This window comes from Delphinapterus leucas, chromosome 1 (assembly GCF_059928025.1).
Source record: "Delphinapterus leucas isolate spDelLeu-1000000601 "Yukka" chromosome 1, BTC_Dleu_Yukka2, whole genome shotgun sequence".
NCBI lineage: Eukaryota > Metazoa > Chordata > Mammalia > Artiodactyla > Monodontidae > Delphinapterus > Delphinapterus leucas.
Genome location: NC_143129.1, coordinates 7,172,012 through 7,194,211, shown reverse-complemented (window position 1 = coordinate 7,194,211; position 22,200 = coordinate 7,172,012). Strand labels below are relative to the sequence as shown.

Genomic DNA, 22,200 nt, shown 5'->3' with positions numbered 1-22,200 from the left:
ACCAGGCGGCTTAAACAACAGAAATGTATTCCTCACGGTTCTGGAGGCTGGGAAGTCCAAGGTCAAGGTGCCAGCCATTTCAGTTCCTGGTGAGAGCTCTCTTCTTGTCTTGTAGACAACCGTCTTCTCGCTGTGTCCTCACCTGGCTCAGAGGAAACAAGCGCCCTGGTGCCTCTTCTTATAAGGGCACTAATCCCATTGCCAGTTCTCTGCCCTTGTGACCTAATTACCTCCCAAATGCCCTATCTCCAAATACCGCCACACTGGGGATTAGAGTTTCAGTTTATGAATTTGGGGGGGATACCAACATGCAGTCTATAATGGGGGCTTACAATTTAGCTGGAGGGGGAGGATCTCTCCCTAGGATACAAGTGGGCAGAATTTGACTACGTGGCACCCTGACTATAATCGGTAGAGAGGAAAGTTCAAGATAAGCGTGGGATGTAGGCAGAGAAGGCTTCCTAGAGAAGGCGGCCCCAAGGCTGGGCCTTGAAGGGTGAACTGGACTTGAATTCATATAAGAGAAGGCATCGGGGAGAAGGGCAGACACAGCCAAGGCGCAGGCGTGGGGTTTGGCCTGGACCGGAGGGTGGGTAGGAGAGCATCAGAGAGCAAGGCTCCTGGGGGCGGGGGAGGGAGGCCGAGTGCTGTGTGTGGGTCAGCACTGGCCTCTGTGGTGGCTGACACCAGAAGGTGGGGGGCAGTCCTTCCCTGGGGAGCCGCCCAGCTCACCTCCGCCCGCCATCACGGAGTTCCGGCTTGAAATGGAGAAGGAGGGCGTCAGCGCTCAGGCGGCCTGGGCTGGGTGCTTAGAAGAGCAGGAACCCAGTGTCTTGCTGTGAACGCCCGGCTCCCCTGCCGAGGAACGGAGGTCCCGTGTTCTAGCCTGGGGGTCAGGGTGCTTGGGGGCGTTAGGGAGTCACAGCCCAGCCCTAAATCGGACCTTACCTCCTGGGTCTGAGGCCCTCTGGCCACAGTCCCCACTCCCTGTGGGGCTGCACACCCAGAGCACCCAGCCTCTGAGCAGAGGACCTACACCCTCCCAGCCTGAGAGAGCCCTGCCCTCCAGCTGGGGACACTGGGCTTCAGGCTCAGGCCCTGTGTCCTCCCTGGGCTCGTGTCGGCCCCCCTACTTCACAGGATGAGCAGGCTCACCCCCGTCCTGTGGGCCTGGAGGCTCAGGGCAGATGCGTCCAGGCTGCTGTGAGCTCCCAGGAACGTGGGCTGGAGTTAGACTTCCGCAGCACCCTCAGCCTCCCGGAAGTGCTCCCTGAGACGCTGGGCCAGAGGCAGACTGGGGCCCACGGTCCCTGGCTCCACTCCCAGCCTTGGGTTGGCTGGGCCTCATTTTCCCCAGCACAGGCGGACAGCAAATCTCTTCTGGGCCCACACTCCTGACCTTGGAGCCCATGGGAAAACCCCCAACCCTGGAGCTTAGGGAGCCTCCTGGGACCAGAGAGGCGGAGCCAGGGCCCTGCAGAGTCCACAGAAACGTCTCAGCTACCAAGGCCCTGGAAAGCAAAGGCTGGGAGGAGGCAAGAGGATCAGTCTGGGAGGGCTTCCTGGATGAGGTGCGAGCCAGCTGGTAGATCCATGCTGGACCACTGTGTCCACCGGCTCTTCTTCTCCTCCAGGTGGCCCGGGAGGGTGGGGGTCACGTTCCTGGTGGGACTGCTAGGTGCGCGAGGGAACGTGAGGACTTCTTGCCCACTCCCGCCCTGTCGCCCAGAGGTGTGCAGGGCAGAGATGGGGGAGGAGAGGGTCTCAGCTGTGCCCCGTCCCAAGGTCACAAGAACTGGAGCTTCCTCAAAGGGGCAGAGGGAGGGTCTGCCGGCCTCCCCGCAGCCCAGGGCTGTAGGGAAGGGAGGGAAGATGTGGCTGGGACGCCGTCCCCGGGCCTGGCTGCCATTCGGCACCAGCTGCGCTGTCTCTCACCACGGGTACCGAGAGGTCACTGCTGTTTACAGTCCTCACACATCTGCTCTGAGTCACGCATTCATTCATTCCATCCATCGTCATTCATCAAGTATTTCTGAGAGCCCACTGTGTGCAAAGAGCCGTGATGGGTTCTGGGAAAAGTTCATTGTCAGTAAAGCCAACCAAGGGTGGATCCTTGGGAATCACAGATGAGTGGATAAAGGATGTTGGCTGGATGCCAGGAAATTATTGCATTGGCTGCAGTAAGCGTGTGGGTGAGTCTGGAGAGGCATCGCACAGGAGGGCCCTTTGGACTTGAGGAGTGCCAGGAAAAGCAGAGGGTCTAATCCTCTTTCCACGCCAGCTCCTCCTAAAGTCTTCGCGACCTTGACTGACAGCAACCCCAGGCCTAGAACTGTCCAGGCCCCAATCCTTGGGGTCAACCCAATCCTTGACCCCTCTCTTTCCCAAAGACCCACCTCTGGTCCATCAGCAAACCCTAACGGCTTCAAAAGATGCCCAGCGTTGACCATCCCTCACCACCGCCAAAGTCCCACCAGTTCCAAGCCACCATCATCCCTCACCTTGATTTTTGCAGTCTGTCCAGGAGCCCCATCCAGCAGCCAAGGGACCCTTCCAAGGGGGAGCCAGGCTGTGCCAGTCCTCTGCTCCAAGCCTGCCGGGGGGCTCCCATCTCACTGAGCGAAAGGCCAAGTGATGACCTCTGAGGCCTCCGCACACTGGCCTCCATCACATCCTGACCTCACTGCCTGCCACCGGCCCCGTCTTTTCTCTCTAGCAGATGTGCCTCTGATCTTGCGATTCTCCGAACACACCAGGCACACCCTGCCTCAGGGCTTTGCCTGGGCTGTTCCTTCTGCCTGGAAACCTCTTCCCCAGATATCCATAGAGATTGTCCCCTCTCTTCTTCAGATCTTTACTCAAATGAACCTCCTCAGTAAAGACTTCCTTGGTCACCGAATCAGATACTCACCCCCTGCCCACAGGGTTTCACCTCCCCTTCCTGCTTTGTTCCTTCTCCTCAGCACTTCTCAGCACCTGGCATTCCTGTCTACTGCCTGTCCCTCCCAGTGGAGTGGACGTCCCATGAGGACAAGAGTTTTTGTTTGCCCCGTCCTCTGCTGCGCCCGCAGCACCTGTCAGAGCTGGCGTGTGGAGGCGCTGAGCAGATGTAAGCACTGGGAGGCTGGCCGTCCAGCTGCAGACGAGACGCCACTTGGGCATCAGCCACCTCCGTGGCCTCCAGCCTGGCCCCGTCAAGAAGTCCCTGCTGAGAGGTGGAAGGACATGGGGGGTCGGTGACATGGAAGAGAAAAGGGCAGAAGGAAGTGGGCATCAGTGGCTGGAGGGCTTTCCACAAAGGTAGAGGTGTCGGGAGGTGATGGAGGACCTCATCACAGGGGTCAGGTGGGGACACCTTAAAGAAGGTGCTTGTCGCTCAGCCCCTGGCCCAGGGTGGGTGGACTAGTGCCCAGCCCCTGCTCTCCAGATCCTGACTGTGGGCATAGAAATCAAGAGAACCCTCCCCTCTTCTCTGCTCTGCCCTTAGCCCTTGAGGGAACCAAGTGTGGACTCACCTGCCCACTCCCCCTGCCTCAGATCCCACCTTCTCCCAAGGTCACCTTTCAAGGTCAACCAGGTGGGGGCAGCCTAGCCCTCCTTCCCAACTTCTCCTCTCTCCCTCACTCCCCACCCCCCAGAAATCCTCTCTCAAACCCAGGGGCAGATCCCAGAACGCCCTCCCACAACCAGGGCTACATCCGTTTCCAGTCACGGGCGAGGGATGTAACATCACACTGCATGCCTGTCCTTGGCCGTGTGCCTGTATCTTCATTCCTCGAGTTGCTTTAAGTTATCGGTCAACAGACGTGGTCAAATCGCTCATCCCACGCCCACTGCAGAGACTGCCAATGCCTTTGGAGAGAGAGGAGTGGGGTGATGAGCGGTTTCGGGGGGCTGGAGATTGGGGACTTTCATGATTCCAAACCAGCCTCCTTCCCGAGTCCCCTCTGGAGCCCGGGCAGGGTCCAGTCCCCGCCACAGGCCACTGCACCATCAGCACCCACTCCCTGCCCAGCCGGGCCTCTGCCTCAGCACACAGACCCTCGCCTTCTCTCTTCATTGGACCCTCCCGGCCAGGCGGTCCTGCACGGGGCGGGGTGGGAGGGGCTCCGGCCTGGGACTGGGGGTGCCGTGACAGGACAGGATCCTCTCTTTTTAGGAATCACTTGGGGAAGCATATATTGGCTTTATTGACTGATGCTGGAATGGCTGTTGCCACGGCAGCTGAGGGCTCCCACTGCAGTAGAGGATGGTGGGAAACTCAGGGGATGTGAAGGGAATAGAGAGAGCCGCCAGACAGAGGGAGAGGCCTCACTGGGGAGCGTCTGTAAGTTCCAGGATGCCAAGATGACGATTTAAAGGGACCACCCCGTGATCACAGCAAGACTCTTTAGAGAGGGACAGCGGGAAGGTGAGCATGGAAGGCGTTTTCTGCCTCATAAATCGGCAGGTGGTGTTTCATGCAGAGGGAGGATGGAGGGGGTCTGGTGCCTCTCTTCTGGAAAACCTTCTTTTCTAGGAGGCAAATTTTCAGGAGCTGTTTATTTGAAGGAAGGGGACGGGCATGGGGTTTGGGGCATGTGATATCCCTCGGGAGGAGACACAGGGGAATAAAGAGAGGGGGCAGGGACCAGGCTGAAACACGGGAGCCGATGAGGAAGGAAGGAGGATCAGGTCCGGGGCAGTGGGCATCCAGGGACCAGGAAGCGCAAGTGGACAGCGCAACAGGTGGAGTAGTGTCAGAGCAACTCCAGGCACTGATGTGGGAGGAGGGAACCTACACACATGGGTACCAGAGACGAGGGGCCGGAGGAGGCGCCAGACCTTGTGTACAGCAGCGCGCACCGGCTGGACCACAGCGCAAATCATGCTCTTTGGCCAGACGGCAGCCAGTTCATTTCTCCTTGTCTGCTAAGGAGGAGATTGAATTTATGTGCAGGAGGAGAACATACACACAACAAGCAAACTACTGTAACCTGGTACATTAGGGAACAAGTGTCCCCAGACTCTCAAGCTGCTCTTTTTAGGGATGGTGAGATTCGCCCGTGACTGAATTAGCTGTGTCTTGTGCAAACTGGAGGAGACCGCTGAGTAAGGATGAGGACTTCAGAAGCGATTGTGATTTCATGAAAAGCGGCCTGTGTCGGGGGAGGGAGCGCATGATCACCCAGACCTTTGGTGCCGACGATGGGACTGGATCCCCTCCTTGAGCTGGGATCTTGTGTCTGGGCTTAAGCATGAGTGTCTCGTGTGTGCCCAGAGGGAAGATTTCCTGACTGGCCTCCTCCTTTGGGCACTCTCTGTGCCCGGACCAAGTTCTGGCATGAAACCACTTAAGTCCCTTTACCCATCCATTTGCTTCTCACTCCCTATCTGAAATCGCCATCCCAGTCTACCTGAGTCTCCTAAGTGCTGGACACAGGCCCAGAGGCCAGTCTGCATTGTGCCAGGGGACCTTCTAGTGAACTTGCACTCACTGCCCCTGACCCTGCACCCGCCCCCCGTTTGAACCCTTCCCTGTTTACACTGCATCCTACTCCAGGAAGCCTCTGAGATTTCCTCCACCTATTCTCCCACCTGCCAGCACGACCTCTTACTCCTATGCTCATATGCACTGGGAACCTCCTCCGTAAGTGCCAGACCCTGGGGTTACAGCATCAGCGAGACAGCCAGGAGCTCTGTTCTCCCGGGTTGGGAGTCTCCCCCTTGTCATTCCTGTAATCGGTATACACCCACCTCCGTCTGTCTGCCTGCAGCGAATGTGGTGATGTGCTTGACGTTGCTGTTTCCCATGAAAAGGAGTATTATTCTCTCAGGTCTTGTATTGCTATCTTGCATGTCCTCCCAGACACTGAGTTCCCTGAGGGCAGAATCGCCATCTTTCTGTTTCTCCAATGCCCAGCCAAGGGTCCACGTTTCTTACCAACCATCCCTCTGCCTGAGAAGTCAGTGCTCAGTACTGTGGTCAGTGCATCCTCTCTGCCACGACACCTGGACTTGCCGACTTTATAGTGTCTCGGTCCAGGCCTGGGAAGATGGAAGACAGAGTCCTGGGGACAGGACCCAGGAGCCATGCAGGGAGCAGGCCCGGAGCACAGCCCTCAGGCCTCCAAATCCACGTTACCAACACAGCGGCAGCCTCTGCCTCCACCAAGGTGCCGAGAGACACGGCTCCGTCCCTGAGAGCGTGGGTGCTGGTGGGGGAGACGGACACGTACACAAATGCCTCTCACACCAGGCAGGCTGTGATGAGCGCTAGCAGAGTGCGTGAAGCAGGAGACTCCGATTCTAGGGTGAAGGGGGGCCTGGGGCTAGAGAGATGGAGGTTGGGGATGAAGTGGGCAGGTATCTGATGGCTAGTGCTTTCTGGCAAAGAGTTCTCAGGGCTGTGCCTTCCCCAGTGTGTGGCTCCGCCGGGGCCCACTCCTCCCTTTCTCCTGTCCCTCACTTTCTTGACGGAGGACCGTTTTGCTTAGGCAACTTGGCCCTGACCTGGGAGGCCGTGGAGAATGGGCAGTGTCGCCCTCTACTGAGGGACAGCCCCATGCAAACGGCTGCCTGCTCAGTCAGCCTCTAGCCTCCAGTCCCCCCCTCCACCCCATCTCTCTTCCCAGGGCCCGGGGGGCAGGGAAGGGAGAAGCGCTATAGGAAAATGTCTTTTTTAAGCGCTCTGCAGGCTTCACTGGAGGTGTGGCAGGCAAGGGGCCAGGGCTCAGCTTCTCCTGTTGCCCTGGGTTTGACGAAGCGCTTTGCAGGTCCAAAGTCCCTTTAGCTCTTAAGCTGGTACTGTAACCACCGTGAGAGAAGACGGGGAAGGGGGTAGGTGCAGTGACTTTGACAAGGTCATACAGTCATCGGGAACCCAGTCTCCGGATCCCAAGAGTCAGGCCTTGCCTGCAGCGCCCTGAGGCCCCTGCCCAGTCAACCCTGGGTCTTTCCAAGCCACCCTCGTCCACCCCCTGCCCCCGTCCTCCGGAGGCACCCCGCACTTCAGGAGAGCAGCCTGGAGCCTCAGAGACGGAAGGCAAGTGGGGGGCCGGGAGTTTCCCAGGCGACCTGGATATTTTCTCCACGCTAGCCGCATCTCCCCCCCCCAGGCCTCACGAGCCCACTCTCCCTCCGCGTCCCAAGCCGCCCCGTCTCAGCCCCTTTTACCCGCACGCCCACACCAGCTCAACGGAACCTTTCCACCGCCACCCCCCCACCTCCGGGCTTGGCAGGGGGCAACCCGTGCCCCGGAACCTGCCCGCCTCGGCGGGGAAAGCGATGAGAAGACCGGGTCGAATCCTTCATCTCCCCCTACCCCACTACTCATCCGCCCCTGGCTCTCGGCTGCAGATACCACCCCCTCTCGAGCCAGAAATAGACTCTCTCTCCCCCACCTCCCGGCGCTCGCGCACACCCCTCCCCCCCACCTCCCGGCGCTCGCGCACACCCCTCCCTCCCCACCTCACGGCGCTCGCGCACACCCCTTCCCCCCGCCTCACGGTGCTCGCGCACACCCCTCCCCCCCCACCTCCCGGCGCTCGCGCACACCCCTTCCCCCGCCTCCCGGCGCTCGCGCACACCCCTCCCCCCCACCTCCCGGCGCTCGCGCACACCCCTCCCCTTCTCCGCCGGCTCCTCCACCTCCCCCCTCCTTCCTGCGCTCCGAGCCGCAGCCCGCAGCCTCCGCTCCCGCTGGCGGGCGGCGCGCGACCCACGGGACCCACCGGCCGGCGGGCGGAGGGGCGGGCGGGGGACCGGGTCCCGGCGCCGGGTAGCTCCGAGCGCCGGCCAGTTGCGGGGCTTGCGTTCTTCTTTGATTGATTTTAAGATTTTGATTTGTATTTTCCCCGCCCCGCCCCTTTTCCTCCGACCCCGCCCCATCGCTCCACGGCTTCCGCGCTCCTTCCCTTTCCCCGGCTTCCTTCTTCGCGTTTCTTTCCCCTGCGCCTCGGCTCGCCTCCTCCCCGCTCCCTCGCTCCCTCCTCTTTCCTCTCCCCTTCCTCCTCGGTTTCTTCCGTCCTTTCTCTCCCCCTCCCCTCCCCTCCTCTCCCCCGCCTCCTCCTCCCTGCGCGCTCCCCCCTCCCCCCGCCCCCGGTGCCTGCAGACGCGCGGATCGTCCATGCGCTCCTCGCGGGCAGAATGCTGGGCGGCAGCGTCAAGAGCGTGCAGCCCGAGGTGGAGCAGAGCGGCGGCGGCGGCGACGAGGGCGCGGACGAGCCTCGGGGCGCGGGCAGGAAGGCGGCGGCGGACGGCAGAGGCATGCTGCCCAAGCGCGCCAAGGCGCCGGGCGGCGGCGGCATGGCCAAGGCCAGCGCGGCGGAGCTCAAGGTCTTCAAGTCCGGCAGCGTGGACGGCCGAGTCCCCGGCGGGCCGCCCGCCTCCAACCTGCGGAAGCAGAAGTCGCTCACCAACCTCTCGTTCCTCACGGACTCTGAGAAGAAGATGCAGCTATACGAGCCCGAGTGGAGCGACGACATGGCCAAGGCGCCCAAGGGCTTAGGCAAGGCGGGCCCCAAAGGCCGCGAGGCTCCGCTGATGTCCAAGACGCTGTCCAAGTCCGAGCACTCGCTCTTCCAGGCCAAGGGCGGCCCGGCGGGCGGCGCCAAGACCCCCCTGGCCCCGCTCGCCCCCAGCCTGGGGAAGCCGAGCCGGATCCCGCGCGGCCCCTACGCCGAGGTCAAGCCGCTCAGCAAGGCTCCTGAGGCGGCCGTGAGCGACGACGGCAAGTCGGACGACGAGCTGCTCTCCAGCAAAGCCAAGGCGCAGAAGGGCTCCGGGCCCGTGCCCCCCGCCAAGGGCCAGGAGGAGCGCGCCTTCCTCAAGGTGGACCCCGAGCTCGTGGTGACCGTGCTGGGAGACCTGGAGCAGCTGCTCTTCAGCCAAGTGCTGGGTGAGTCCTGCCTCCCCGCCCCACCCCTGTCTTTCCCCTTGCCCGCTGCCAGGGAAGCTGTGGGGAGAGCGGCTGGGCTCTCTAGGCCCCGGCTCGGGCTATGCGGGGACACTGCGCCCAGATGTACAGGGCTGGCCCATCCCCAGGTGCATATGGCTGAAGTGCGCCTTGGTAGAGATGTCCCCAGGCTGGGGCTCTGCTCTGGCCTGCCGGAGGTGAGGCTGGACAATGGGGTGGGGGGCTTAGCTTCTCAGAAATAGAGCGCATCAGCTTCCTGGGATCTTAAAGCCTAGAATTTTAACACGGCAAAACCTGGGGGGCTGGTGGTGACCTCTGCCGTGTGTGGTCTGTGCTGGGCAAGATCGCATTCAGCATTGCCGGGGAGCGCCGGTGGGAGCCGATCTAGAGCACAGATGTGGGGAAAGCAGATGTGAGGGCTGTTTGGCCGCGGAGCAGAGCTGAGGCTCCGCTTCCTCTGTGGATCCCCGGTGGGAGCACGAGTCGGATTTCCCGGGTATGGGTTCTGGCAAGGAGGCACGACAGGGGCCTGGGGGCAGGCGGGCAGCCAGCTGCCCGCATCTGGACGCGTGTCCTGTACCTCGGCCCCGGCCCCGGCCCCAGGCCTGGGCCAAACCCCTACCCCACCCCACTCCGCAGGTTTTTAGGGAGTGTGGAAAGGTCTGGGCTTTCGCGCGGAGACTCCTGGTTGACTGGGAAGCCTTTGCCTTTTGGCTAATGGAAGCCGAGCGGGCGGGAAGGGAGGAACAAAGCTCGCTCGGGCGGAGGAAGCGCAGAGAGCCGCCCCATTGTTCTCCGAGCCTGAAGAGCCTAAGCAAAAAACCCGGAGCGGGCCCGGAACTGCGCTTGCTTTCCCCGGGGACCCTGTGCCCTGAGAGGGAGGGACCCGGGATGCGCGGGACGCAAGGCCGCTGCGCCTCGGGAGCCGGCGCGGGCCGTGCCGGGGCCACGAGAGGACAGCGGCGAGGCCCGGAGCCGGGCGGCCGCCGTGGCTCCGCGGACTTGTTGCGGTGGCGGGGATGTGGGTCCTCCGGCGCCGCGGGACCCGAGCTTCCCGGGCTGCCAGCCCCGCTGGGGGCTGGGGAGGGGCGTGTCCGTGCGCGTGTGAGGGGCGGGACCGACGCGGGCTGCGGTCCGAGTGATGGGCAGGACGAGGTGGGGCGCGTGGGAATGGGGGGTGAGGTGCTCGCCTGGCGGCCTGGAGAAGGCAGCGCTGGGAAAGACGGGTTCGACCTACCGCGACCTTCGCGGGACCCCCAGGCCCCGTGTGGGCCAGGACGAGGGACCCCCGAGCAGGGGCAGGGATTTGGAGCTTTGGATTCAGAGGCTCACAGAGGAGGCCGCATATGGGCTCTGCAGGGGCAGTCGGGGGGCTGGACAAGGGCAAAGAGGGGGGCGCAGCGGCCTGAGGGCCCGGCCTCCGCAGGCAGGGACCCGTGGGGATGAGGGTGGGGGCAGAAGCCGAGGGGCGGCCTCCCCCCTCCCCCCCTGTGCGGAGTGCTGCCCTCAAGGAGCTTACAGTCTAATGGGGTGAAACAGACAGTAAAGGAGAAAAGAAAGAAAGTAACTGCAGACACCAAGGAAGGCTTGCTTAGGCGCCTCTAAGGAGGTGGTACTGAGCTGTGACTGAGGCCAGGGGAGGTGCAGGGGCAGGCGGGGAGAATACTCCCTGCAGGGCTGAGACGGGGGTGGGGGGGGGGGGGGGGTGGGGTGGTGGGATGGGGGAGAGGAAGGCGGGGGCTGTCTCTGGGGAGAGTGGAGGGAGTGTCAGCGACACAGAAGAGCAGAGGGCACAGCCCCCTTTCAAGGTCAAGGCTTCCCCAGTCCTGCAGTCCCTACACTGCCCCAGGACCTAGCTGCTTGGCCGAAGCCCTCTTAGTTGCATCTCAAGAGGCGGTGACCACAGAAACCCCCGGCAGATAGCCGTAGAGCTGGTCAGCGAGGGGAGAGGAGGGCGGGGGGAGAGGCTTTGTGGTAACTCCTCAGCCCACTTGGCACTTGTCGTGTCTCAAAGCGCCCCTGGGAGTGAGGGGAGAACACACCCCATTTCCCAGGCGGTCCGGAATCGCAGGGTCAGAGCCTCGAGGGGCTTGGAGTCTTCCCTGAGCCAGTGATGGGAAGGCAGATTCTGCACGTCTGTCCTGAGTCTGTCCTGATTACTAAGTCGCAACTCTGTGTAGGGGACCTGATTGAGGGAGGGGAGTCAGCAGGCAAAGAGGGACCGTACCAAGCTGGTGTGTGCTGGGCATGGGCCACCAGACCGGCCCTGATGACCCCACGGCGGGGCTGGTGAGGGGAGAGGAGTGGGAAGTCTGGTGAACGTGCTGGACTGACCCTGGGCGGGGCTGGCCCCAGGAGAGCAGTGCTGTGACCTTGAATGGTGCAGCAGGGAGGGCAGGGGAGGAGGAGGGAGAAGGTGACGGCCAGGTAGATCCCCTCTCCTGTGTGGAATGGGGGAACAGGAGAACCCATGAAGGTGTCCGGTTGTCAGGACCCTCCCTGGAGAGCAGGGTGGCCCCTGGGGAGACGAGTGGACGCCTCTGCCTCCGGATGGTGGTGAAGGACGCAGGTTCTACACCCGTGAGGCTCCAAGTCAGGACACGCTTACTCCCTGGGACCATCTCAGACCCCGGAAGCTGCCCAGCCCCGGTTGCTGGAGGGAGAGGGAGTGAGGCAGCCCCGAATAAGAGCCTTTCTGGAATGAAAGGGAATGAAAGCTGATCATGGCTTGCCAGAAATCAGCTGGGGCCCAGATGGTCCAGGCAGGCGCCCTGCCCTTCCCTCGCTTTGGAAGCTGCCAAAGAACTAGGGTCCCACTGGGAAACCCTAGAAACTTGGAAGACTGAGGGGTGAGTGTCCAGGGGAAGGGGGCCTGTCTCAGGGATCATATGCCCTCGGACCCTGGTGGACAGTCCATGTCAGGCAGTTCAGCTCCAGAGGGAAGGTCACCGGCCCCTGGCCTGGGTCTGGGGCAGGCAGGAGGCCGCAGTCCTGAGTTCCCTGTGCAGAAGTCCTAAGCTCTGTGACCTCCTCTGGGACTCACGTTCCCCATTTGTGAATGGCAGAGCTGCTCCACGGCTCTCTCCTACCTGTCGGCATTAGGGAGGGGTGCAGAGAGAGGTGGTCGGACCTTGACAGGGCCCCAGGTGCCTAAGAGAGCCTGTCTTAACTCAGAGCAGTTACGTACACAATCCCGTCCCGACCACACTTCTCCATCTCCTCAGCCCTGGGTCCGAGGACCTCCAAGCCGTCTGGTGACCCCACACACACTGCACCCCGTTTTCAGCCCTCCAGGCAAGGGGACCAGGTCAGGTGCAAAGGAACCCAGGCGGCTGGAGCGCCTGGTCCCAATTCCTCAGAAAGTGTCTGGACCCACGTGAGGGGTTGCCGTGACAACGGTTAGGCCCTCAGAGGCGCAGGCCAAACAGAGCAGGGGAAGGAAGTCCGGAAATTATCCGTTTCTAAGCCAGTGGGTTGTTGTGGGTTTTTTGTGGGGGGTGGGAATTTACTCTAGAGATTGCATTCTGGGATGCTGTGAATAGGGGGAGGGAAGACATGGCTTCTCAGATGGTTTTCTTCCTGGTTTTCTTCCTTGTTATTCAGTGCACCGGGGGGTCCTCCAGGATCCAATGCCCGAGCAGACAGGCCGCGTGTGCAAGTTCACCCACACTCGTGCCCAAGGCTCCACACGCAGGGCCGTGCCTGGTGCCTTCCCAGTGGTTCCCCAGAGGCCCGGCAGGAGAGTGAGGGCGCTGACTTGCAGCCTTCCCGGGCTTGTAGAGCCACAGGCGAGGGAAGGCAAGGCCTGCAGGTGAGCGCGTGCGTAGCGGAGGGGCAGCTGGCAAAGACCCTTCCCGCTGCGAGGCCTCTGCCTCCTCAAGGGTAGCGCTGGGGAGGACGTTTCTTTGCTCCTCGTGTCCAGGGCTAGGCTTTGGGTTCCACCGGGGCCCGTGGGGTGTTGCTCTTACTCTCTATGCCTCCCCCTGCTCAGGCCGCTGCAGCCAAAGCCGTCTTCCTCCCCCTCCCCGGGAAGGCCTTGGGGTAGCTCCTGTGCTCTGGGGACAAGGACACGTGGAGGGGAGGTGCCCAGGGCTTCTCTCAAGGGAGATGCCCTCGGTGGTCAGCAGCGGCTCCACCCTGGGCCCCAGGCCCTCGTGGATGGGGGTTGAAGGCAGAACAGCACCAAGTCGCCTGGAATCCTGGGCCGCTTGCTGACCGTTAGCTCTCGTCCCACCCGCTAACATCTCCTGCGGGCACAACCGTCCACCCCCGTGGCCCGTCCCCACCCAGCTGCCAACACGAGAGGCTTTGTCTTCTGCAGACCTCCAGCCTCGCCCTGCTCTGGGCCGCCCCTCCACACCCGTGCCCACAGCCCACAGCCTCTGACCTCGAGGGCTGGGGGTACAGGCAGCTCCACGGGGCTCCAGGGAGAGCGGGTCCTGCACTGACCCGGCTGAGCAGAGCCCCCAGGCCCATCCCTGTTGCTCTGCGGCGCCTTCTTGTACAGCCGGAGGGAAGAACCCTCTCCGTGCAGAGCCCCCGCCTCCCCCCCTGGGATTCACAGAACACACAATGGAAATTGTCTGGTTGAGCCACCCACCTAAAGCAGAAATTACTCCCTCGTAGCGTCGTAGGCAAGTGGGTGTTCTGTTTACACACTCCCGGTGACAGAGAGCTCACTACCTCATTTTCCTGGAAAGCCCTCGTTATTAGAAAGCCCGCTGAGCAGAGTTTCTGTCTCCTGAGAGTTTCCACCTGTGGGTGCAGACCTGCTCTCCGGATCCTCTCGGGTTAGGCTGGCCTGCCTCTCAGGTGCCCGACTGCATCCCCTCGCATCTTTCCTCCCTTCGCCCCCCGTTCCTCTTTCTCCCGTCTGTCTTTTCTTTTGCAGTAAGACTTGGTAGGAGGAGGGGCCGAGCTGTTCCCCTGATTCCTGGGCCCCGGAGAGTCCAGCCCCCATCTGGACCCCCATAAGGTCTGCCCCCCAGCACCTGGCTGACCTGGGCTCCCTCCCGCAGCGTCTCCCTCAGCCTGTGCCGGCCTGCCAGCCAAGGGGAAGTGGATGCCACATGCTTCTCATTTGCGTTGGCTGACCTCCTCCCACAGCCTGTTTGCATTACCCAGCTGCGTCTGATGTCCTCGGGGCCCGCAGCCTCCCTCTCTTGCCCAGGAAGGCCAGGGGGCCGGGCGCAGCTCACTGGCCCTGTGTGGGCAGGCTGCGCTCCTGCGTGGAAGCCTTGGAAGGCTGCGTCAGCCCTCAGAGCAGGCACCGCCCCCTGCAACTTCCCCTACTGTGGCTCCTGGGGACCTGGCCCCTGCAGGGAGAGAAAACCAGAGGCCCCTGGGTCCAAGGCTTCCTTCTGACCAGCAGGCATCAGGGCTCAGACCAGGAAGATGACCCGGGAGCGGTGTCTGTCTCCTGGAGCTGTGCCCGGGGCGTGTCCGGCGCGGTCGCGCCGCGTGCCGGGAAGGGCAGATCCCAGCTCTTCACCTCTGATCGGCACCTGTGCCTCTGGCAGAAGAAGGGGCAGATTGCAGGGGTGCGGCCGGTGTGGGGAGCGAACAGGTGCGGGGTCCCCGCTGGCACTGAGGCGGGAGAGCACGGGCACCACCTTGGGCACGTTACAGGTTCACCCCGAGGGCTCGGGCTCCGGCAGCGTCCAGGCTCTCACCGCCAGCACTGCCTGTTTACCACGCGGCTCTTCTCCAGCTCAGCTCTGGCCAGAGCTTGGCCAGTGGCCAGGGCGGGCTTTGGCCTGAGCCCTCGTCAGGTCTATTTTCGACATCCCGATGATATGTTTCAGGGCCTCTGCAGCGGGCGGTTCCTGCACCGTCTTCTAATTTCCAAGCAGCAGCGCTGGCTCTGGACCGACTTCCCAGGGCACTTGCTCACGTGCGTCGGGCACGCGAAGCCAGGGTGTGGGCCCTTTGTGCCCAGGCTGGTCCCCGGGGAAGCTGGCTCGTCTGCAAGGGCGTCCAGTTGGGGCGCTGCCATTGGGAGTGATCTGGTGAAAAGCGCTGGAGTTTTCTTGGGGAGCCAGGCCGTCAGCCGTGACCTTGGGCAGCGTAGGGAGGTAGTGAAGGTTGAGAGCGCAAGACAGGCAAGTGTGTGGGGAGACCTGCACGTAAACCTTCACGTCCGGACGTAAACCCCCAGGATGTAGATGGGGCTGGGAGTCAGGGTGTGCGCGAGGGTGCACAGGGGCTGGGTGTGTCACGTGGAGCGGTGCACCGAAACACTTGCACCCTCGGCCCCTAGCAGCTACGCACAGACCGAAGGGGTGTGTGTGTGTCCGTGTGTGCGCGTGTGTGCACGCACACAACTGCCCAGGCGTGAAAGGGTCTGAACCGCGACCGGGCTGGAACAACTTCCCCCAAAGAGACCCCCAGGCAGAGACCGCAGGGGTTGGGGCTCCCTGCCTGGCTCCTCTGCCAGAAAAGAACCTTGAGGAGGACACAGGCTCCCTCTGCCCTTGGTGACCGCTGAGCAGGCCTTCCCTTTTGGGGGCGCAGGAAGCCACCCGGGAGGCCTGGCTTCTCTGTGCAGAACCTCAGCTGCCATAGGCCACGGGCTCCAGCACACCCAGGCTGCGGAGTTGCCTCCCCAGGTCTCTGGGACCTGATGCTCCACGAGAGGAAAACAGGCCCAGAGAAAGTGATGACCTGCCCATAACCAGCACCCATACACCACGTGGGGCATGAGATTCTTGTCCCTTAGGTTTAATGAGTCACTTACTGCCCACAGTGACCCTGTGAGCCCGCGCTTACAACTGAGCAAACAGAGACACTGGTCGGTGGGTTGGCCGCTCGAGCCAGAAGAGCAGGTGGGCCACAGGGCCAGGACTTGACCTTGACCCCTGTGATGTCAGCTTCCAGGAGCCTCAAGACCCCTCCCCCCACAGTGTTGAGATCAATTCCATTTAATTCAGGATTGCTGTCAAGCAGTCGCTGTGGACGAAGCATGAGCTCCTGGGGTTGCGGCTTCGGGCCCCGCTCGCCAGCTGCTGGCCTGCTGGGTGAGGAGATAAGGGTTCCTGCTCATCCCTGCGGGGCAGATGCTATGGAAAAGTTGGGAAGGGGTGCGGGGGAGAGCAGGGTGGCCTGAAGCCGGTCGGCGTGTGGGGCGAGTGCGGTGCCGTGGGCAGGAGGGGACGCTGTGGACAAGTGACCTGCGCTTTGAAATGCAGGTTGGGATCCCGGCAGCAGAGATGGGAGGGACTGGAAACGGAAGAAGGAGGTAAACGGAGGGCTTCATCGTGGGTACCATCCAGCTGTGGGAGAGGTGGGGAAGGAGATGGACAAGCAGCTTGGCGGCGGCCCTGACATGACCATGACCGGCCCCAGGGGTTGCAGTAGGCTCTGGGCAGACCTTTGGTGGGGAGCTGTCAGGGCTTGCCCCCATAGGCCCCCGAGAGAGTCCCGGCTCTGGAATTGGTCCTGGGAGAGGATTTCTGAGTGAGCACACCCGCCGGCCCAGGGCCTCACAAGTTCCACATCTGTTCGCTGGAGCGAATATGGCCCTTGCTGCCCCTGCAGTGTCCACATGGGAGGGACAAGGGGGAGGACGCCTCTGCGCCCAGAAGCTTGTCTTTGATGAGCAGCAGCTCTGGTTAGGCCTGAGGGGTCAGTACTTTCCGGCCCCAGCCCCCGGGAGAGCCTAGACCCATAGCCCACCGCAGAGCTGCGTCAGACCGTACATGGCAGCGGCAGCACGTAAACCAGTGTGAGCGCTGACAGAGTATCCCCATGACGTACGACTTGGTTGGCGTGAAAAGAGAGCCGTGTGTAGGGCGGGCACCGCATTTCGGCTCCAGGGTACTTGCTGCATCCGGGAAGCCTTCCCGAAGGAGTTAGGAGTTGGGAGCTGTTTCAAGGGGTCAGAAACACTTGGCATAAGGGGCTGAGGCATTCCAGCCACCCAGTTTTTTCCTTGGAGGGCGTGGGAGGACCGGACTGGAGCTCGCTGGCTGGGAGCCCTGGGAGCAGACGGTGCTCGAGGGCCGTCCCGGGTAGCAGGGCTCGAGGTGGCGAGGGTGCCCCAGGGCAGGATGGGGAGCCTTGTACCCAGTGCAAATCCTCCTCCTGCTTTGTCCTTTGGACCAGTTTCCGTGCCCTGGGCATTGTCATGGGGTCCCACTGTCCCAGGAGCCGGGGAGTTTGGCTTTGTCCTGGAGTCGGGTACCCCCAGGAGTCCAAGAGTTCAGCGTTGCTGGAGGATGCAGGCGTGTCACAATGTCTCAGGGTTTCCAGGGATGGTGACAAGGGGTCCAGGGGTGCTGGGGCGTTCACCGCCTGGCCTCCCTTCGTCCGGCCCCGTGGGGAGGGCGTTACAGCAGCGAAGGCCGCAGGCGGTGCTACTGCTGTCATGTGGACAGCAGGGACCTCGAGGGCCGCTCCCCAGCCCCAGGGTCAGGGCTCAGCCCTGGGCCGCCCAATGCCCTGCCCGCCCGGTGGGGTTGGCTTGAGGCTCAGCGGGCAGCCTGGAGAGGCTGCCCCTGCTTCTCCTGGACGCTCAGCAACGCCTCCCTGCTGGGCACCTCCGCCCAGCCCGTGGCTTGGGGGCCACCGGGGGCCTGGCCGCAGGGTTTGAGCTCCCAGGAAGAAACAGCAGCGCCCAAGACGCCGATCGGCCTTGTACTCTGCAGGTGGGTCAGCAGCCTCCCTCCCGAGGCCCCGCGGTGGTCCCCGGGACACTCAGAGGCAGGAATCACTGGGGATTGACAACAGCGACGACTAGCACTTAGTGGGCACCCACCGTTTGCCAGCTGTGCTGAGCGCTTTGTGGGAACGCAGGTCAGCCTCACAACGAGACGCTATTCAAGGGTCACACGCAGACTATTTCACAATCCTCGCGGGCCAGGCTGCAGAACCGGGGGTGCCTGGGGCTCCCTGTTACGCCGAAAGTCAACCCCGTGGGTGCCGAGTAGTGGGGTCCCAGGGGCAGGGCGGGGGTGGAGGAAGAGTGCTGATTTGCCGCAGGTGTGGGAACTGTTCGTCTTCAGCAGCCAGTGTGACCCTCCTGGTGCGTCGCTGTCGACTGGAAACCCCACACTGACACGGACTTAGACGTGAAGAAGCTTAGAGCAGCCCGGGGTCACTCAGCAAGTTCACGTAGAGCTGAGATTCAGCCAAGGCTTGATTCAGGCTCATCCAGACTCTGTTGCCTCTGGCACAAGTAGGCACACCTGCCCCCCTTGCCCTGTAGACAATCTTAGAGCCTTCAGGCTGATACGGTCCCGAGAGCCCCGATCTGTAAGAATCAGTTCTCTCCGGCCCTCGGCAAACGTTCCTCGGGTCCCGAGACCCTGCGCCCCAGCGTGTCCAATCTGGGAAGCAGACCACAGACGGACGGCCACGGGGCAGCCGTGGCTGGTGCTGGGGCTGCAGCGCCCAGAGCTGCAGGCAGGGTATGGGGAGAGGGCTTCCCCCGGGGACAGGAAGGTCGTGGCCACAATGAGGATGACTAGACTGGCCGGGAGGAGACGTGGCCGTCTGTGTCCGCCTGGGATAAGCTGTTCCCCTGGCCCCTCTGCCTGTGAACCCTGGACCCGTCCCTCGTAACCGTGGAGCTTGAATAAGCCCCGTGATGCCTCAGCCTCCCTGGTGGCCAAAGAGGGGTCAGACTTGCCAGCTGGCAGCTCGGGGAGGGAAGGGCTGGCCCGAGGCTGAGGCCACAGATTCAGCCATCTTCATCTCAGGGCCTGACTTCTCCTTTCCCCCCACCTCCTTGCTCCCCCGTGGCCAGTGGCTCCTGATTTCTAGATCAGATTCCGCCGAATGCTGCATCTGCAGGAAGTGGAGGGCGGGGGCGGGGGCGGGGGCGTTAGCTTCATGGAAGATCCAGGGTCTCATGATAACCTCTGTCAGTCATTACGTGACGCGCACCAGGCACTGCGCTGACCACTGTGCGTGTATTAATGCACTTAACCGTCAAGAACAGCTTAGTGAGTTAGGTCCTGTTTTCGTTCTCATTTTACCGATGAGAAAACTGAGAGGTTAAGTAACTTCCCCAGAGTCACACAGCCAGGAAGTGAGGAGCCTGGAGCCGCCCGCAGGCAGGCCGGCTCGAGCGCCAGCCTCCTTAACCACCGTGCTACAGGGCCCCTCGCCGGTGGAGAGCTCTGGCCTTGCAGAGTTCCACAGACACGGCAGATCCTCTGGGCAGCCGCCCTGTCCTTTATTCTAAATAGCGCGGCCCTCTCCTGACGTCTCCTGCAGGAGTTTGGTGGCACAGGCAGCCGAGCACGTCCCCCGGACCCCCTTGGTCCCCGCTGCCAGGCTGTGGACAGTGTGTGGGGTCTGTGGTTAGGGCACTTTCAGCACAGCTGTGTTCACGTCGCCCCCCTGCACACTTGTCCCGGCAGGACCATGGCCGGCCCGAGAGCTGCAGGGGACGGCGTGTCCGCCCCCGGCCGGAACCCGGCGTCTCTGGGGCCCTGGCTGCCTGGCCTAAGAGAAAAGCACCAGCCTTGAGTCGTGCGCGTGAGGGTCCACATCAACCCCGATGCTCACCTGCTGGCTGCCCTTCGCCCTCCTTGAACCCATCCCTCATCTATAGGATGGAGCTTACGCGCCCTGCGCGGGGGGTAATGGTGGGGATTAAATAGAAGAGGGAGTCACGGTGCCTGGCACCGCCTATGACCATACAGTTAGCTCTGTTGCCACCTTCCCCGCAGGCCCCAGACCCCTGGCTTCTTCACGCTGATCCCGAGGCTCTGCAGACCCGGTGGCGACCAGTGAGCCCAAGGGCGTCACTCACGGATTGGCTGCAGTTCAGTCCTGGTAGTTTAGTTCAGTTCAGTCTCTTGGTTGTGTCTGGAGCCAGCTTGGGTGGAGGGGGAGTTTGTTACAGGACAGGGAGAGTCTTGCAGGGCTGTGGGGGAGGCAGGGGCAGCCGGGTTTGCAGGGGGAGGGGGCCGGCCCTACTGCGCATCTTCTGCTCTGCGTTATTGCCCCGCACGCCTGGTTGCTGCCTTTCGAACCACAGACCCGCACTCCTGCTGCTGGTCCACGAGGCAGAACGTGGTGCCCACGGCTCCGGGCTCCTCTGTGCCAGAGACCTGCCTGTCTCCCCTGGGGGGTGGGGGGCCTGAGAGCCATCACAGGAAAGAGGGAAAACACATTCTCCAGGAGTCAGCTGTATCAAAAGTGTTTAAGGTCATTGCTCAGCCGAGTGGCTGTTTAGACTGTGATGAGAAAGAAAATAACAGAAACAGTATGAAAAGAGGGCTTGAAGGTGGGTGTGTGAAGGTGGCAGAAGGAGCACCTTGTGTTCAAGTTCATTACCTGTTCCTGGACTTCAGCTCAGGCCTGGGTTCTGTCCAGATCAGAGACAAGCTGGCAGTGCCCTCATTTCTGGGAGGGATGGGGACTCAGGCCTGACCCAGAGCTTTGTGGTGGCCTTATCTGTCCCCTCCCCGGCCCAGGTCCTCTGGAATCGTCCTGCCCCGTTTCCAGGCCCTCCTCCCGCCAACAGCCCCTCTGGTGGTCCTTGAAACGTCCTCCAGGGCTGAGACATGGAATCCACCCTGCTGGCTTGTTATCACACAGCTGGGAGGACATCTGGGGAGGGATGAGGCCAAGACATCCTGGCTCCTTCCTTATCTCAGGGGAGCACAGGTGATGGGGTGACGCTGACCCGTCCCTTCCCACAGGCGTGAGGCTGGGGCCTGGGTGTTGGGGCCGGGGTTGGGGGCCCACTGGCCTGGCGTTAGGGGTGGGATTCCGGTGGGGGATGGGAAGGGACTTGCCCCAGAGGAGCCCAGCCTGGCCTGGGGCTGGGCAGGGGCTGGATTCCTGCCACTTTCCCACACGGCACAGAGATTGGGTTTCCTGCTGAAATCCTATCTCTGAATCACAATCACAAAGTTCCCAGCTTCTCACTGCAAGCTGTTTGTAGCGGCTCCGTGTATCCTGACGGGGGTCCTGGAAGGAAAGACACAGAGCGCAGTGGTCAGACGCACAGGGTACGGGGCAGACAGACCTGCGTTCAAATCCTGCCTCTGTGTTGACTGGTCTCGAGGCCCTGGGCCAGGTTTGGTTTCCTCACCTGTTCAACAGGTCAGATTAGCTACCTTGTTGGACGGCCGCCAGGCTTAAAAGAGATATTTCTTAATCTGTGTTGCCTCATCATTACCCGTCCACGCTCACTGTGTGGGTCGTAGGGGGAGGAGGGCCTGTCCTCAGGGAGCATCAGGCAGATGAGGGAGACACGGCCCAGCATCCTCTGTCCTCCGATCCCTGTGTTCTGGGCCCTCCCTCCTGATCCTTCGCGAGCCCTCAGCCCACACCCCCTGCAGCCAGGCCCCTCCGTCTCCAGAACGCCCCCTCTCTCTTTGGGGTGTCCTTGGGCCGCGCCTCCGTCGAGCTCGTGCTGTCTCATCCCCGGGCGCAGCCCCCAGGTGAGTTGTCCCCGGGTCCTCTCTGCGAGCAGCACGGGAGCCTGTGCTCAGGAAGCTTCTCCTCAGGGTGCTCGTTCCTCTCCAAGCGCCGCCCAAACTACAGGCCCAGAAATTAGGCAAGTCCGTTTGCGTGCTATCAGCCTTACATTTGCATTTGATTAAAAGACAGCAGCGTCTTCCCACCCACATTTGTTCCTTTCTCTCCCCACCGCCATTCTCCCACCCCTCCTGCCTTGCTGAGCTCAGGGCGTCCTCTGGTCGCCCCCCCACACACCCCGCCCCGGGCGCCGGGGCACTGCCTGGGCACAGCCCGTGCCCACTGTGCCCCCAGCACCCTCAGTCCTGGAGCCGCTGGACGGCCGTCAGAGCCGCAGTGGGCGGGGGTCACCGTGGCTCCCTCCCAGGCCAGGAGGCTTGGGTGAGACCCTCCAGGCTGGCGCTTCTCACTGGTGGAGAAGCGTGATGAAGGGGCCAGAGCTGGCCCTGCCTCCTGCTTCCAGCCTGACGGGCGGAGGCTTGGGGTTGCAGATGCCCTCATCCCTCAGTGACCTGTGCCAGGGTAAACGTTCAGGAAAGCGTTGCCGCGGCCTGGTCCTCTCCCCGGGGTTTGGGGAGAGCCGTGTTACTTGTCTGGCGTCCCGTCACTTCGCAGCTGGTCTACTTTGCTGCCCTGAGCTCACGTGTAAAGCAGTGAATGGGCAGGTGAAGGCCACCTGTCAGAGGTTAAGTTCTGTTTGGATGGGGACCCGAGGCCGCAGCCGAGGGAAGGGGCTCCAGATCCCACCGTCTTGTCACTCGGACCACCTTTCCGACCCATCCCATCCCAGCCCCCCTCCTCCTTTATCCTGCCCCTCCCCCTTGTTCTTGGCTGTTCAGGGAACGCAAACTGACACTCGCGTCAGC

General features: G+C 62.4%; 1 protein-coding gene across 3 annotated transcripts in view; it reads left to right on the top strand.

The window, feature by feature from the left end:
* The window catches only part of NAV1 (neuron navigator 1), a 212,162-nt gene that overhangs the window by 75,231 nt on the left and 114,731 nt on the right, over positions 1–22,200 (top strand). For all 3 annotated transcript variants that reach the window (XM_089903958.1, XM_022561983.3, XM_089904002.1), the window contains one exon: positions 8,093–8,878. In XM_089903958.1, the coding sequence (XP_089760084.1) occupies positions 8,093–8,878 (786 nt within the window). The remainder of the gene's footprint in view (positions 1–8,092; positions 8,879–22,200) is intronic.